The sequence below is a fragment of the Mus caroli genome, unplaced genomic scaffold (assembly GCF_978045245.1).
Source record: "Mus caroli unplaced genomic scaffold, Mus_caroli_1 scaffold_14, whole genome shotgun sequence".
Lineage (NCBI taxonomy): Eukaryota > Metazoa > Chordata > Mammalia > Rodentia > Muridae > Mus > Mus caroli.
This window is the reverse complement of record NW_028227269.1, coordinates 50,734,469-50,753,270: the sequence shown is the minus strand read 5'-3', so window position 1 is coordinate 50,753,270 and position 18,802 is coordinate 50,734,469. Positions and strand designations below refer to the sequence as shown.

The 18,802-nt window shown below is 38.6% G+C and overlaps 1 protein-coding gene across 4 annotated transcripts in view; it reads right to left on the bottom strand.

Moving 5' to 3' along the window:
- Positions 1 to 17,326, bottom strand: part of Arhgap5 (Rho GTPase activating protein 5) — a 72,226-nt gene extending 54,900 nt beyond the window's left edge. For 2 of the 4 annotated variants that reach the window (XM_021178860.3, XM_021178862.3), the window contains exons 1-2: positions 16,790 to 17,006; positions 1,208 to 5,096 (exon numbers count right to left, since the gene is read on the bottom strand). In XM_021178860.3, coding sequence (XP_021034519.1) covers positions 1,208 to 4,927 — 3,720 coding nt within the window. In that variant the 5' untranslated portion in view covers positions 4,928 to 5,096; positions 16,790 to 17,006. Of the gene's footprint in view, positions 1 to 1,207; positions 5,097 to 16,789; positions 17,007 to 17,128; positions 17,223 to 17,304 lie in introns of those variants that run through there. The other 2 variants (XM_029484965.2, XM_021178861.3) reach the window with 2 other exon arrangements.
- Between the last annotated feature and the right edge of the window lie 1,476 nt (positions 17,327 to 18,802).

The window sequence follows — 18,802 nt, the reverse complement described above, 5'->3', positions numbered from 1 at the left end:
ATTTTCAAATTAAGGATGCTCAATTGGTCTATGCAAATTAGCAGAAAAAAAGCTTTGGCAGTGATAAAATGTATTAACACATAGCTGAGTACTGGGGTATTCGCCTGTGATTTCAGGAAGTATATACAGTAGCTCAAAGCCAGCCTTGAGTACACAGTTCAAGACTAATCTGAGGGACACAAGACCTTATTTCAAAAGCAAACCCCAAACTAACAAACAAAAAACCCACCTTAGAACTGTAGACAGGCCGGGTGTGGTGGCGCACGCCTTTAATCCCAGCACTCGGGAGGCAGAGGCAGGCGGATTTCTGAGTTCGAGGCCAGCCTGGTCTACAAAGTGAGTGCCAGGACAGCCAGGGCTACACAGAGAAACCCTGTCTCGAAAAACCAAAAAAAAAAAAAAAAAAAAGAACTGTAGACAGGACTAATGATAAAAAGATTGTATGTGTAAGATGCCAGAGATATTTACTGTTAGTATGAGGTCATAAGAGTATATGTTACATGTCTGGGCTAGATGAAAAAACAGTTTAAATGTTTTGGCTACAGAATTAGGAAAATAAATACCATAGCTTAAATTTTTAAAATGACTATCCAAGTTATAATGGGCAGTTTACTACACACTGAAAATCTAACTAGAATACAGTTATTCAAAATATCATTATTTTTAATTGGTTCTGATAAATACCACTCAGTTGTAGGAACTTCACAATAATTTATTAAAACCATAAAATTTAACTGATGTAACATTCAATACACTGGAATAAATATATACTGAATATTATCTGAATAACCATAAAATCCTTGATGAAGGCTTATGTGTAATCAAGTCAAACAGTAATAGAAGTTCCTAAATACTACTGTGAAAAAAGATGTAGAAAGCATTAAATACAACTTTAATACAAATCTGATACCATTAGATAAAGTTATTGAAAATGTAAAGGACAAAATAAACCTCCATTCATAATTTTCATGCTGAAGAATATAAATTCAGCCTTCTACTCCAAGTAAAGCATCAAGAAATAAAATGCACTAAAACAACAAAAACAAATCTGTCCCTACCAAATATTTTAGAATTTTAAAAATTAAAAGAGATACCAAATTTAGTGATTTTTTAAGTTATTAACATCAAAACTCATTATTTAAATATATATTTTTTCCTTTTAAAGCAAAAGGGAGAAGAACTTTTATAAATGTAAATATAAACTTACCTTTTTATCTTCCTTTACTTTGTGGGTTTTCTTCTTTATCTTCTTATCATCTACCTCCTGGTCAGATGTGATTGCAGGATTATCAATACCACCTTTCCAAGTTTCAACAGGAGACAGTAGTGGATCTTCTTCACTTCCACGATGCCTTCCTTTTCTTTTTGTTTTAGAAGTAGTGAAAGCCTCATCATCACTTGCATCTGAGTGTGTTCTTCTGTAGTATGACTTGGCTTTACTAAACAAGGTTTTAGATTTATATTTGTATTTTGAAGGCCTACGTTCCCCATGACCTTTTGAGGTCCTATCAGAAAACCCATTTTCTTCATCTCCTTGAGTGTTATTTACAAATGAGTTTCGAATTTTAATAATTCGATTCTGACTATCATCTGGGACAACATAAATCTCATCAGAATAGCCCTTCTGCTTGAAAATTGTGTCAAGGGGTTCCGCATAGTTATCTGAAGAATCCATATCTTCAGGATGTGCCAAAGGCACCCGGGAAGTCTGTTTTCTTGGATTTTTACCAATACCAGCTTCAATTGTTTTTAAAAGGTTTGGATCCAGTTTTTTCACATTTGTTTTAGGTACAACTGGTTTAGGTTTAATAGGTGGAGGCACTTTATGGTTACGTTCATGATCGTGACAATTTGGAGTGCTATGAACAGGATATTCGTTTCCTTCCAAATCTAACCTGTATCTGGAACGATCACTAGGTGTTGGAAGCAACTGTACATCATCTCCAATTGGACTATAAGGAGGTGGTGCTTCTGTGTCATCATCTGAATCAGGGTAGTTGTTATAGGGAAAACAGTCTCTTGGAGACGGTAGAAAAACATCTTCACTCTGATGAGTGGATTCCCTTGTATTATCAGACAAATAGGAATTTTCTATCATATTTTTTTTCTCTAGAACATCACTGAAAAACAAAGTGAAAACCTCAGTTTGCCTATGATACTGAGATAAAGAATATAATGCTGTAAATTTAGCAGTTATCTCAGTTGCAATGTGTTCTCCTTCAGTCATTAACTCCTTGATAGCCTCATTTTCAAAGAAATCAGCTTGACTGTCGGTAACTGCCACCAGTTGTACAGGAATAGTATCTTGAACTTCTGATAGAAATGCACGAAGCATTCCCATTGATGCTTTCCTTTTTGCAGAATAAACTAATATATACCCATGAACCAGTTCATCTTTTCTTACTCCAATTGAGGAGTGGTATGACAATATTGTGATCTGTATTCGCCTCCTTTTTTCACCAATAATTTTGTCAAGCATTAAAGAATTATTCTGTCCAGCTTGAGCAGCACTGCAAGAATGAGAGTCAAGGAAAGGTGAAAGAATAAGATCCACACTAAATGGATCGCCACACATGGCACACATGACAATTCTCAAGTCAGCTTCTGACACATCCTTATTGATAGGAACTGGGCTCACCACATCTAAATTGTGTTTAACTGATTCCAATACTCCTCTTAGAGCTTGCTTTATTTGTGATTCATTAAATTTACGAGGATATGTACCAGTAGGTACGTCTACAAAAGGACACTGCAATTTGTTGGCCAACTGCTGACCCTGGTGCCTGAGAATTGGTAGATTTTTACTAATGGAATCCCTCTGATTAGCAAGAATTAATGTAAATGGAAGATTAGTCATATATTTATCTTTTCTGATCTGAGATGCTTCGGTTCTTATTTTTCCAATAAATTCTCCAATAAAACTCAGTGACTCGATGGAATTGAATACACAGAAGCACCCATGTGGTTTAAAGGCTGCAGTCCATAGCTGACTCAAAATGTAAGGCGATTTGGCATCAACAGGCCGAAGATCAAGTTCATAAATTTTTCCATCTAAGGCATACTCATCATCAGTGGATTGAGTCCTTATCTCATTTGCTAGTTCCTGGGCAAGGCCATCTTTCCCTAAAATGAAAAGATTAACTTTGTCTATATTGGTACTATCATGATACAAGCGTACGCGGTTATGATCCATCTCTAATAGACTAGTGGCAAGTAAATTTTCCACTTTAATGTCTGTACAATATTGGCCACTGAGGCATGTTTCTTTAGTGGGATGATAAACAAATCCTATATGCTTAAGTAGAAGAGATTCTCTATCAGGTGCAAGTTTCTGTAAAGCTTTATATCTAGGTTCTTCACTTAGAACTGTATGAATTTCACTCATTTTATCAGAACTTGGTGTTGCATTAAGATCTAAATCATAAAAAAGTTCAGAATGTTCAAAAAGCATTTCCTGAAACTCTTCTTTGGCTTTTTCTACTATCTCTCGCTGATGTCTACCATATACTTCTTTGCTATCAGCCTCAGTGATATATTTGAATGCTTCATCCTCCATGACAAAACACATAACTTCCTCCCATGGCTGCCCCGGTGAAATGAACTGAATTTTTTCTAAAGTCTTCTTGAATTTCTCCTTCATTTCTATTCTTCTTTTCTCTGATATCAGATGTTGTACATGGTTTTGATAGACTTTTTCTGCTTCTAAAGTGCTCAGAAGGTCGAATGGGATCCGTCTATCATTAATTTTGTCTATATGGTCAGTTTCATCCCAAGGTGTTTTTTCTAGCACCACAAAACATAACTGGAAATCTGCTCTCTTTTCCATTAACTTCAAAGCTTCCAACCAATTCAAATGTTCAATCTCTTCTAGATCTGGCAAGAGAGTATTAAAAGCCCTTGGTAAGGTACTTATATATTCTTCTCTCCTTTTTCTTATATGTTCCTGTTTGAGTTGCTCTATATGCTTTGAGAATGTATTTCTGGCCTTTCTTGTTCCCTCTAAGTTGATATATTCTTCATAATCAGGATGATTTTTTAATTTATTACTAACAGTTTTCCAAGTTGCATGATAATCTCTCACAGTCTGTACAAGTTTTTCAAACTTGTCTGTTGCTGTGACAACAAGTTGTCTCTGTGTTTTATAAGCATCCAGATAGGGAATAATTTTAGGTTTGCCACGAGTTTTATCCAACATTTGTACCAAAGCAGTGAAACATGTCTCAATGTTGACATTAAATCGTGCTGATGTTTCCACTACTAGAAGGTTCTTTTTGTTTGAGGCAAAGGCTTGAACTTCTCTAAGGTAATGGTCCACACATTCATCACATTTAGTTGCTGCTATTATCACAGGCTTTTTGGATTTTGATAGCTGGACAAAAAGGTTATTCACAAATTTAAGTTGATCATCAAACTTCCTATTACATCCTTGACTCACATCAATACACAATAAAAATCCATCTACATTGAGTTTCCCTTCAGGCATTTGCTTCTGTTCAAAGTCTTGCTCCAAGCCTAGCTGATCAGTACAAATGTACATTAGTTTTTCTGCTGACTGCAATTTTGAGGCAGCTGCACGTTTTATATATGGTTGCAAATTTGTACTTCGATGAGGCAAGAAAGTCTGGTCATCAATGAACTCTGTTTGTTCAATGACATGAATTTTGCATTCTACACCATCTTCACCATTTTGTGTTATGTCACCCCAGTATAAAAAGTGATCATTGTTTACTACTCGGCCTCCAAAGTCAATGGTGCTAAGCACAGAAGTATGCTCTGGATAATATTCATCTGCTTTTGAACGTACAAATCTATTGCACAAACAAGATTTTCCAACTCCACAGTTTCCTTTGTCTTTTTCAGTCCCAGAGAGTCCAACTACACTGACAGTATAAGATGGGGGTCGAGGCTCTTTGTTTTTTGCCATCATAACTCTTTTCTCATGTCTTTACATTCATAAAGATAACCATATATACTTTTCATTCTGAAAATAAAACCATCTCAAAATACAGATCCTGAATTTCAGAATTATATTTGGTTCTTTGTAGTTCCCTCATTGCCAAAGAAAGGTCTTCTTCGAGATCATATGGATCATCTTCCTAGAAAGGGGAAAAAAAACGAAAAACTTACATGAGTTACACATGTGGAAATACACAAAGTAAAAATGTTAATAACAAAGTTTACGTAAACTAATAATTCTAATAATGTTGCATATATATAAAGAAATCATATAAACAACTTATAATTTACTTTTATAAATGCACATGGCCTCAAATTTTAAGGTAAATCTAACAGTAACTGCTATAAATCTAATGGCTCACAAGCATTAAAATGAATTCCTAAAGCCTCTAGTAACCAAATGAGGGTTCTGCTTCTAATTACTCCTTCTTACGGATTTGAGAAAAATAACTAATCTTTCCTACTCCTTTAATTTTCTTGCCTTAAGACTTTGTAAATAAAGGATAACTAAAATGCACTGCTTTATCAACTAACTTACAGCTTTTACTCTATTTTGTTTTATACTGTGTCAAGGGTAGAATCAAGGGCCCTAGTGCTAGCATGCTCTAAGCAAGTACTCTAAAACAGCTGTAATCTCCAGCCTCATGCTGTAAAAAGCATAAAATAACTGACTTTAGATAACAGAATTCCTCAAAGTGTATTTCCCCAGGATTTTTATTTTAGGAGTTTTTGTTTGGTTGTTTGTTTTTGGTAAGTTTCAACACTCATGTGAAATTTACTAGATATGATCCTCCCAAAATTGAGACAGCAGAATAGAAAAGGATGAGAGGTAAAGGGAAGGAGTTGTTAATACTATTGAAAACTTTCAACTAAACCCTGATCTCCACCAAAATACTCACATCTTTAGTAATATCTATTATATATGTTTATCCAAATACAATGTAACTCATAAATCTAACGCTGGACACTATGACTTTCTAAGAGTTTAGACTTGGGCTAGTGAATGCAGCTTAGTGGTAGACAACTTGATTTAATTAATTAATCAAAGCAATTTTGGTATTTTTTTTAAGGGCAAGAACAAAAACCTCTAATAAATTAATAATTGGAAGCCTGCTTTTCTACTATGTACATGTTATTTAAATTCAATTTGAAATTCTCTTTCAATTATGATCAGCACTAATATGTTACTAGGACAATTATGCATATAGCTCCTTTCTTGTGAAATTTTACTTTCATACACAGTAACTTACTCTCCTAACATTGAGCCAATTTATTTTACTTATGATGAAAGCAAGAAATAGTAATGGTGGTAGTAGTAGTGGTAATGGCCTGCATGAAATTACATGGTTTGGATCAATTTTACATACTCACTCATAGTGCTGCTTTTAATAGCTCGCAGTGAGGGCTCTCACATTTCTTTAAACTCATCTTAGAAGCTTAGGGTTTATAACAAGAAAGTTATGTCAAGAGTGCCAATTAACTTTATAGAAAATAATGATATTATATTTAACTTTATAGAAATTGATACTATAGATATTTGTGTGAAACTTTCCTAGAACTCTTTTTAAAAATAAAACCATTTCCTAGAACTAAGTTTTCTAAAAATTTACTAGGCCATTCATACTCTGCATTGTCTTTTAAATAAAGTTTAATAACATGCAGTGACTTTCTACAAATTAAAAAGCTACACAAGAAACCTAGAAAAATGAAAAAAAAATCTTAGGAATTCAATTTAACCTAAAATATTTTTAGAGACTAGAATGCTATTGACTAGAGCCTGGGTAAAGTGTGAAGGGACTGAATAATGAAGAGTGGATGGACAATGGGTACTGAAGTACAGTTGGACAGTAGAGATAACTTCTAATGTTCTAAATCACTGCAGACTAATCAGAATTGAAAACAAATATTTTAAAGTAACTAGTAGAGAGGTGTAATGGCTAATTTTGGTTGTTTACTTGACACACTTGGAAAGAAGGAGTGCCTTACCTACAGTGGGCAGCGCCATTCCCGGGCAGGTGGGCATGAACTATATAAGGTAGCTAAGCCAAGCCAGGGAAAATAACCCACTATGGCACTTTCCTTCATGGTTCCTGTGCTGACTTCCCTCAATGATGAACTGTAACTATACACCAAACAAACCCTTTCCTCCTCAAGTTTGTTTTAGTCAATGTTTTATCACAGTAACAGAGAACGAAACTTAGAATGAGCCTGACCATGTTGTTTTGGCAGAAGACTGTGGCTCATTTGGGAGCTTTTGGCTAAAAAAGGTAGAATGCTTAGAGTTTAACAAACTGTTGTTGAAGCTTGGAAGATATGTGGATAAAACTGCAGGTTGAATGCCTGGCTTGTGATGTTTCAGAGGACTCAGTTTCAATACTTAGACTTCAGTCTCTCAAAGACTATTCCTGTAACACTTTAAGAATCTATGTAACTAACCTAAAATTGTTGCTTTAAGTAAGACAACCAATGTTGGTAGGCTGAGGCTGAAAAATTAGCAATTTGTAAGAGAGGAGCATCACTGAGGTGAAATCGGGGAAGCAGTTCGCAGAGCCAGCACATAGCTAGGGGTGAGGGGTGAAGCCTAAATCTGAAGCTGAAAGCAGAACTTGGCAGTATGTAAGACTCCCATATGGTGTGGTTCTGAAGGCATGAAGAGGTTACAGAGAGCAGTTGAGTCTTGGCACTGTATGGCAACATCAAAGATCCCTGAAGAGAGGCCAGGAGAGGGTACTGGTCAAGGTTACATCTCAGTTGCAGTAGAAACCCTAGTACCAAAAGAATCATATACAGAAGCTGTGGCTTGACACTGCCTGAGGCCAGGAAAGGTCATTGGTGAAGATACAGCCTGTTACAAGTTGACAGTCTAGCATACTGAAAATGCAAGGACCACAGAATGACTACAAGGGACAGTGGTAGTTAGGTGCATAGTGGACTTGGCCTGAGACTAAGAGACAAACTGCATGGGCTGTTCTGATATCAAAAGATATGCCAATTTCTCCAATCCAACCACTTATCACACGTGCTAAAATGCCACATTATATCTCATATACACAGAACTACTGTCAGTTAACAAACATAAATCTATAAACGCTAATCTTTAATAAAACTTTTGTCCCCTTTCATAAAATTGTTGCATCTATTTATAAAAAGTATGATTTTTTTTAAAAAAATATTTATGCCTTTATAGTTTTGCTTTGTCCTTAATATCTCTACCCTTAAATGTGCGCGTGCGCACACACACACACACACACAAACACACACACACACACACACACACAAAACTTACCAGTTCCTGCCCATCTTTACTACTAAAACCCGGATTCTATTCACCATCATGTTTGGTAAATGATTTTAACTTCATTTCCTTGCATAATTACTATTCCCTTTCTCTGGTCTTTTGATATCAGAACAGCCAGGATCTTGCTAAAATATAAACTAGAGCTAGCCATTCTTCTGTTAAAAACTTTCCAGTACTTTTAAAAGGAAAAGCCAAATCTTTAATGTCCTACCACTCTAATTCCTGTATACTACAATGTTCTCATACATCTCTGAGCTACTTTCCCAAATTCTCATTCTGTTTCAGTCACAGTGAGGCACACAATATGCTTAATACATTCCTTCTTTGTACTTTCTCCAGTATTCCCAAAACTAGTGCATAACTAACATAAGTATTGTATGTCATTAACTCTACCTCTCTCCCATTTCACTCCAGATTTAAGAGCCAAAAAGGGCACAAATCTATATCCATCACACTAATATAACAAGCCTAACAGTACTCCACAAAACAGATTTATAAGTCTTAATATTAAGCTGAAAACTTTTCTAAAAATGAAGGTATTTGAATCAAAGTAAATTATGATTCATAATAATGTATATGGCCAGAATAAGCATATATTTTTATTTATAAATGTTAAAACTAATTTTTAAAAGAGAGACAAAGGGACTAGAAAGATGATTCAGCAGTTAAGAATATTTGCTGCTCTTAAGGGGACTTAAGTTCCACTCCCAGTACCCACATGGCAGCTTACAACCATCTAACACTCCAGTTCTAGGAGTTCCAACATCCTCTTCTGGTCTCCACAGCAATGCATGCATATGATGCACATACAAACATGCAGGCAAAGCACAGATACACATAAAATTAAAAATAAATTTAAAAATCTAAAAATAATATAGTCCTAAAATAACTGACTTTAAGTATCTTTTTACAAGCCACAGTATTTATTATGAAATTATATTTCTAAGACCTGATTATACAGAAATAACTTTATAATTACTTGCTCAATCTTAAATATCCCATGTAACCAAACATTTCCAAAGACAGACCTAACACAAAGATCATTCTATATTCAATAAGCTAAAGTGAACTTTTCCAGAATAACATAAGGAAAAAACTTCATACTAAAAAATTAGTGTAAACCTGAAATATTTTTCCTGTTAATGTTGCTAATTCTTGATGACAAACTTATCAATGTCATAAGCAAAACCAGGTAACATTATAGCATATGTAAGGTAGCTAAGTAATTCAACAATGTAATAATGAAAATCAATCATGCCATTTTGATTTTTAAAATTTTACCACTGAACCAAGATTTCTGCCACAAAAACACAATCTTTAGATGTAATATAAATCATAAGTTTATATTATAAAGAAATTATAGTATACTATAAGAAATCAATTTTATGAATTTGTCTTTAGATTAAATTATAGTCAAGTTATAGAGAGAATCTTTTAAAATTTTTTTAACAATTATGTAGTGACTAAACTGAAAGTTTTAGAATTTTCTGTTTTTACCCAATCTCCTAGTTCCCAGATTACCTTATAGAAACGGGGAGTAAAATAATATTTAGCAATTAATAAATGAATCAATCCCCAGGCTCAGTATACAGAGCTCTAAAACCATTATATAATCCTGATGCCACATTTGTTGGCATAATTAATAGAAATCTACACACTGCTATAAACCTATGAAGTCTAATGAGAATACTCTAATCTAAAATGTCCAGCATCTTCCTAAACCCTATAGTTTGATCACTTACATAACACTACAGACTGATAAACAGTAAAGTACTTCTAGGAGGTAGATAGTGAGGGATCCAAGCAGGAACTCTGGGCTTCCTAACACTATTCAATAAAAGTAATTCTTTTATCCATTTCTATCTTTTGATATTTCAAATTTGCTGGGAGGGGATTTTATTGATGAAAGGCATTTTTAAACCAGCTAGACTATTCCCAAGCAGAGTAATGGCAGACCTTACTACTTAATCTAACTTTCATCGATCTTTCACTCATCAACATGCTTTTTCCCCTATGCCTTTATGAGAAAGCTATCCCAAATTTATACTAGTCTATTTCCTTATTCAGTGGAAATAAAAGTATCAAAGGCCATCTCATTTCTATCAACTTAAGAGAACGACCTGTATCTATGTTTAGCCACTACCTGCTTAACCTTATGCCAGAGACTTAGAAAATCTAAAGGCACTATAAGGAAGGTCCAAAGGTACTATAAGGAAGTTCACTGAAGACAGTATTATGAATATGTATGCTCACCCTCTTTGAAAAACTAAGAAATAGGAGAAGAGAATACTTTTAATTGCTTTCTTTATTTGTAGTGCTACACAGAAAAGGACCCATGATTTTCATTAAATGATTGTAACCTAGGTTTTCCAATGTTTTAAACATATTCATTTTGTATGTGTGTGGGCATATGTACAGGTGTGTCTATAGATGAGAGGAAAACTTGCAGGAGTCAATTCTCTTTACACCATGATAACTCAGGTCATCAGGCTTGACAGCAAACATATTTATAAACACTGAGCCATCTCAGTGGTCCTAGTTCCATAATTTTCTTTTTAAAGATGAGAATAGCAGCAACAGGAAGAAGTATAGAGTTTTAAAACACTGGACATTTAAAAAGGGGTGTCAAGAGGCTAAGAAACATTTTTCACACTATAGATACACACACACACACACACACACACACACAAACCTTGCTGGTCAAGGTAACTCATGCCTACGACTCCATCATCTGGGAAGATAAGGGAGAAGGCACATCCAGTCTTGTCTATATATTAAGTTCTGGATCAGCCTGTACGAAAAGAGCCTGCCTTAGTAAGTCTAAAAAATAAACAAGCACCATGATTTGTGCCTGTTATCACAACACAATCACACAAGGCAAAGGTAGGAGGATCAGAAATTCAAGGTCACCTTTGGCTAAACAGCAACTTGGAAGCCAGCCTGGTATATACCAGATTTGTCTTTAAAACAAACAAAAACTCCATACTACCACTCCTCTTTATAGCTCTAAAAAGATAGAAGCAATGTGATATGTATCATGGAGTTTAAAAATGCAGTTATGAATTCAAATATGCTCTACTAGATCAAGGTTTGGAAAACTTTTTTCTATAATGGGTTGCACATACCATCTAGTGTCTGTCATATTACTTGACTTAAGAATAAAATGATCTTGATATATTACAATGTCATTTAGACACACGGGTATTTGCATTTCATATTGTGTTCATATATTTTAAAATATTATTCTGATAGCTTTGACAGTTATTTTGTAATATAAAAGGGTATTACAGAGAAATAAATGGTCAGACAAAGGCCACAGTTTACAAATTTTAGATGATTTTTATTTTGTATGCTATGTGTTTTTATTTTGCTTACATGTATATATGTGCACCACACATATACCTGGTGTCTGTGGAAGCCCAAAGTGGGTGTCAGGTTGAGTAAAATCAGCCATGTGTATGCTGTGAATCAAACCCAGGAGTAGCTAGTGCTTTCTCTTCTCCACTGTGCCACTTCTCTAGTCCTCAGATGAAGAGTTTTGTGAACAAAAAAGATTTGATAGGGTTTGGTTTTCAAAGAGAAGCCATTCCAGATGTATGATTAATGAAGAGTGAATTGAGCACAGCAACCATATTGGAAAGTAGAGGAATATGCCTAGATTTAAAATATATCCTATAAAAGAACAAACAGGAGGTAGAGCTTGTAAAAGGAAACAGAAGAGTCTAAAAGTAGAATACAAGACAATGTGATGGGATACAAAGCCTACAAAAATGAATAGCTACTGTATGCTAAGCACCTGAACCATCAAAACTGAAAAGAACAATGCTAGACAGAGAACTTAGTGGCACATATGTCTAATATGAAATAAATGAGTCAATGTTTCTCAATGAAAAGCTAATCAGTTTTAGCAACAGATGGTGATATCACCTGAGTCTGTAGTGTTATCTCCAAGACAGGAAACTTGGTAATAAAATGAGGTAAAGACAAGATGAGTAACAAGAACAAAAAGGTCAGAAAAATTTAAGACCACTAGGTATTCCTAAAAATATCTGAAGAATCCTATACACCAGTGCCTTAAATGGCCAACACTTAAAAAGTGTTACCTTGGCTTTGAAAAGGAAAACATACAAATAATAAGCACAGAATTTTTCATCAGTAAAAGGGCATACTCAACAAGAAAATGGACAAACTATACCAAACCAGAAGCTAAGAACTATAGTCCAACTCTCAGGGCTGTTCAATGTCAAATACAGTGAGAATAGACAGTTTTTATTTCTCCATGATCTCTTTATTACCCTTGCATTTGTATTAATATTTCAACTTACTCATAAAGTACTAACTGATGCTCTTAAACTTTTACCTTGCATTTCTTCTCTCTTGCCAATCTGGCTTACACGTTCCCACATACTTTTGGTCCCTAAACATTACTACTTCAACATCTTTTGTTTTTTCCTCCTCACTATCTTAACTACTTTCAAAAAGTACCTCTATTATAGAAATTTCTTTATACCACATTATATGGATTTTGTTTTGTTTTACTTAATGTGTACAAGTACTTTGCCTGTATATTATGTCTGTGTGCTCCGTGAATTCAATGCCCATTAAGCCCATAAAAGGTCATTAGGTTCCCCTGGAACTGGAGTTACTGATAGTCTTTAGCCACAGTATGGGTGCTTGGAGTAGAATCTGGATCCTTAAGAAGAGTAGCCAACAATCTTACTGCAGAGTCCAATCTCCAGCCCTTTATAACAAATTTTAAATCAGTAAAGTACTATCCTGTAGCCAAATTAACCTGCTCTGTATTAGCCTCACATTTAACTATTTTTACATTGTTCCACATCTCAAATTCTCCCCACCCCACCCCAAAACTATAAGCTCTGGAGGATGGAGACATGGCTCAACAGTTAGTAAGTGCACCACCATTCTAGCTCCAGGAGAGCTGATGCCCTCTTCTGGCCTCCAAGAGCACCCACATGCACATGTGTGTATATACAGGCACACATGTTGGAGGTGGGGCACCTCAATTTTAAAACAAACAAACAACTATAAGCTCTGATAGGAGTTAAGGCTATAGTTAATACACACTTTCTTGTATTGCTCAAAGTGCCTAGATATTCAATAAAAATAAATCTGCTAAGGATAAAAAGATTAATCAGAGGTTAAGGGAAAAAAGTAAAACCAATGTTAGCAATTAACTCTGCATGATAAAAAAGCTTGAGAAAAACTTAAGTGATGACTCTTAAGTCATATTTTAACCCTGAAATAAAAGTTACACCTAACTTTTCCTAAGTAATAGCTCTAATTCTAAGGGTCAGATGAAAAGTTACTATTTTATAGCACAGACTCATGGAGATTGCTTACAGAACACTAGGGGTTATAAAAAACAAAAAAAACAAAAAAACAAATGGGGTGGGGGGGGGGAGGAAGCGAGCAATCGAGCCCGTGCACACAGGTCAGCTCTGTTCTCTTTCCTGGACCTCACAGCACCTTTATCTACTTAGTCCTCTAAAGTTACTACCTCTCAAACTTAAGTCTGAACTACTTTCTACTCTCTAATCCATCTCTTTATCTCCACAGTATGTTATTAAGTGCTAAATAAATATAATGAACAATACATCAGAGACTTTAACACTTCTTAGTGCAGACTTCCATAGGTAAAAAAACAAAAACTGCCTTGGTTTTGGGAGGGTGAGTTATCAAAGGAAGTCTCATGGCATCTAGGGGAAGACTCCAGGGACCTAAGGAGCAGAGCTTGAAACTCAGTTAAAGGATGTATTTTAAATTCTTATGTCTGACTTTTGTTTTAATTCTAATGTTCCATTCTAGTTTGTTTGCAGTACTAGGAAATGTAACAAGGGCCCTGTACTATATACATGCTAGATAAGTATTGTACACCAACCCAACACACACAAACATTTCCCCCTAGTTTGATAAAATCAACAAAACCTTGCACTTAAATGGCTCATTACAGAAATTGTCAAATGAAAAATATATGACTTTACTAAACTTTCTTCAGTATTCTTTTAGACACATTTCTTTCTTGTACTTAATGATTATTCCAAACATGAAATAACACTATAGACTACTTCTTCAATTAACCACAGTGCTTTCTTGATTTGCAAAGAAAAAACTATGTATCCAAATAAATTGTAGGAAAGTTTAGTACAGTATTCATGAAACTGTTTTCTTCAACAACTGAGGATGTTGGTAAAGTAAAAATGATTGCCTAGTATGTTCAAGGGCCTGGTTCAATTCTACAACAGCAGAGTGTGTGCCTCTCTCTCTCTCTCTCTCTCTCTCTCTCTCTCTCTCTCTCTCTCTCTCTCTCTGTGTGTGTGTGTATATATATATATAAAACTATTATTCAAAAGTTAAGCCATAACTTCCAATACCCTCTGAAAGGCAAATACAGCATTTTATTTCATATAAAGCCTTAACCTTCAAGGTGAAAAATTTTTATCACCAAAAAATGTGTTAAATCTGCCTTTTTAAAAAAGAGGAGAGATGGGACAAAAATAGTCAATGTAAATACCATGTAAGAGAATTGCAATATTAAGACACTGAATCAATTTTGAAAGAGACTGGAGATGTAGCTTGGAGGTAGAGCACCAAGCAACATCCTGTTTCAATGTCCAGCACCATGAGAAGAAAAAAAAAAAAAATCTAATCACCTATACAGTTTAAATGGACAAAGATAAAAAAACCAATAAGCACAATTCTGTGACAGCGTTTTCTATCCACATGTAACCAAGCCCATTACCAATGCGCTAAAATAAGGCATGCTGATTTGAGTTAAAGAATGTAGCCAAAGAAGACAGCCAAATCAATAGTTAACTAATTGTCTATACTGTTGGATTCTGCTTTGAACCAATCAGATCAATAGCTATGGTTCTTTAATAAGCACATACACCTCACCTTTAAATCCACAATTTCTATAAACCTCCCCAATGCCTTATCAGGCTTTTGTGACCCACAGTTATGACTTTCTTCCTCTGCTCTACATTCTATAGACAGGTAAAATATAGGTCAATTACAAAGGATTTTTTAAAAGGCACAAAATGAGAAATTTAAAATTAAAGCAACATTTTTCTGGAAGCTGCAGGTTACTTTAAACTACTAGTTTTAGTATGTAAAAATACTGAAAAGGAGTAGCATCCAAATAAACTGGAACTGACAGTAAAATATTTCCAAACATTCTGGTGAAGTCTATATTTATACCAAAGTATTTTTCCGGAATAGTCACATCTGGATGTAATGGTTGCCGGAAGAACTGTCTTAGATGGAGATTGAGAGAACTCTTCCATGAAGTAAGGGATCTCCTCAAAGCTGGTAAACAATCCCTAATATCCTGTTCAAATTGGATATTGGTTTTGAATTTAAGTAAAAAGGGCAATCCCCACCTCACACACCTGCCGAAGGCAACATGCACAAACACTAGTAAACAGAGAAAAAAATGTTTCATTACTTGACCAGTTTTTAAAATGTCCTTGGTTTCTACCTTCCTCAAAGAAAAAATAAGCTGATGACATATAAGGTTAGATGGCTGAGAAAGTCCACTCATCTCACTATCTTGGTTTTGATTTAGTATATTTTCCTTGTTATTTACTCAGCACTGGCCCAAACTGGATTCCCATCATATGGTAAAAGTACGAACTTCTCCCCTCCAACTTTCTCGGAATTTTATTAGTCGTTCTAATAGTTTGTCCTTACTTTCTAGCTCCCTGCAGCCTCAGCTTCTCCAGAGCTTGCACCTCACTTGCATTTCCAATAGCGCTGGAGAGGGAGGGTGTGAGGGAGTGTATTTATGTGTGGATAAGTGCACGCGCGCTCCCGAGCTGCTCCCCACCCCCACCCCGATACTTTTCTTTGCTTGGGAACCGAGGGAAATTTTTAGAGGTTATTCCAGCAAAAACTCGGGATCCAAGCCCCAACCCTGGGAGCAGTCAAACGACAGGAAGGAGTCCCGTGTTTGGGTTGCGCAGTGCAACTTCTCACTCCCTTACCCCGAAGCTTTAGCAGCTGGGAACGTGCTGGCGAACCTAGGGAGGAGCCGAGGAGATAAGAAAAAAGTGAAAGGGCCGATCCCCCGGAAAGGCGGTTAAGTTTGCAAGCCGCGGTCCTGGGTCTGCGGATCCGCGCCCACCGCGCTCCCCCTTCCAGGTGGAACTCGTTAGCGGCAGCAGCAGCCCAGCCGGCCGGCCGACCCCGCCACCTTCCTTCCCCGCGCAACCCTCCAAGCCCCGGACAAGTGAAGGTGGCGGCGCGGGGAGAGGACGCCTGGCGGGGCCGGCACGAGCTCGGCGACCAGCAGGCCTCCGCCGCCCCCGGCCCGGTCACCTGTGGAGAAAGCGGCCCCCTCTCCGGCCTCTCTGCCCTTCAGCCGACCGTATCCCCGCGGCCCGGCCTGCGAGGACCCAGCCGCCCAGCCCCAGCCCCTTCAACTGGTTACAACCGGCGGCGGCGGCGGCGGCGACCGAGGGTCCCCGGCGGGAGGGGAGAGGCAGGCCCCGCGCAGCCGGCTCTCCGAGGTCCTACCTAACAACGCCGGTCTCCTCCGTCGCCTCCTCAACGGCAGCGGCCGCGGCGGTGGCGGCGGCAGCGACATTCCTGGGGAGCGCTCCCGCCGCCGCCGCCTCCTCCACTCTCGGCTCGCCTCTCGCGGCCGGCGCGCTCCCCGCGCCCTCGCCGACACACACGCCCCGAAAGCCCGAGCCCCGCGGCTCGCGCTGCCCGGTCACCCGCCCGCCCGCCGGCAGCGGCAGCCCCGACCCTCCCCCCTTCCCCCGCGCCCGCCGTCGCGCTGGGCTCAGTAATGGCGGCCACTCGGGCTCCTCGCGCTGACGGATCTCTCCCTCTCTCTCTCCCGAACTTTACCTCAGCATCTCTCCCGGCGCGCACCGCCGGAACGCACGCACGCGCGCGCGCGCGCGGCCGAGCGAGCGAGCGAAGCCACACACACCCGGCCGGGGGCGGCGCGGGCAGCACGGGGGCGCGCGTGAGTGCGTGCCCGCGCCGCCCGCCCCAGAATTCCCCCGCCCCGCGGCGCTCACCTCCAGACGCCTCCCGAGCCGCGATCCCGGTTCGGCCCCGCCCCTGCCCTCGTCTCCCGGGAGCCGAGAGAGGCGCGAGCTGCCGCGCCGGAGGGAGGGGGCGCGCGAGCGCGCGGGGCCGCGTCCCCGCTCCAGGCCCGCTTCCCATTGGCTTCTGCCCCTCCCCCTTTCTCCGCCTCTCCCACCCATTGGCTCCCGCTCCTACTCCCTTCCTTCTCACCTTTTCCCTGTTACCCATTGGCGTGAGTGGTTTTCCTCCGCTCTCCCCTTTCTCCGCGTTCCGCTCCTCCTCCGTCCCATCCTCCACGCTTCAGGCGTCTCACGCCGAGCATGGTCGCTGAGCCTTCCCCTACCCCTCTCCCTTGCCTTCCTTCGGTATTTGGCGGTAACTCGGAGTCCTGCAAAGGAACTCAGTGTTGTGTTAGCCGTTGCAAGGCATGGCTTGGGCGCCGAACGCTCCTCCATAAATCCCTTGGAGTCTTAGGTCTCTGGGCACTGAAGAATGCAAAGGAAAGAATGTGCCTGAGCTCCGTCGCAGAGACTTGCCTCTGTGTGTGTGTGTGTGTGTGTGTGTGTGTGTGTGTGTGTGTGTGTGTGCACCGCCAGTCCTGCCTGGTAATCTTACCGACCACAGACATCACTCTCCGGCACCTGGAGCCACTCAGACAGAAGCCTGAGCTAGTCGTGAGCAAGAGGAGTCCTTTCCCGGTGGGCACGACACAGATGCAGGCCCTTGATCCTGGCTATTCTTAGGGAAGTTGAGCCACACGCCAAGATTTAGATGGTTTAGGGTGGCCCCAAGGGCTCACCATAAGCTCAACTTCCAACTCTGTTTCCCGACTCTCATGATACTGCCTTAGAATACATTCGGTCTTCTTTTGAGACTTAGAAATTACAAGTTTGGGAGTACGTTGGTTGAGCTTTCCATGTATTATTATTCATCTGTGCATTGACGTGAAAAGGCAGAGAGAATTTGAACGAAGGAAATCTTGGCCTTTAAGCTCTGAAGGAACTGTTTGTGACTTTCCCAAGGTCACCCTAATTTTAAATGGAGATGTTAGAAGGAAAAAAATAAATAGATCTGCTCCAATTCATTGGTTCATGTAAAGTGACTTGGGGGGAGTATTTCTCTTTGGAGCAAGATTCATTTCCTGTGCTGAAAATAATTTATCATCAGTAAATATATAAAAATGCTTTAAAATTCAAATTATTCATAGGCTACATAAGGTACCGAAGTTAGCCAAGGTTGATTTTTAGTGTTATAATGGCGTAGCTGCTGCCATCCAGAAGTAAATTTACGCTCTGTCAGGAAAGAAAACAAAAACTGCCTGTTGGTACAAATTGGTTAGAAAATATTTGTCAGTAAATCTGTCACAATATTCCAGCAGAAGATCTGTTCGTTTGTTCCTTCCCTGTGTCCCTCCACTGTTCATTATTCCTCAAAGGTAAACTTAAAATAGTTTAAAAGCAGAAAAGACATTTCTAATTCCTCTGTTAT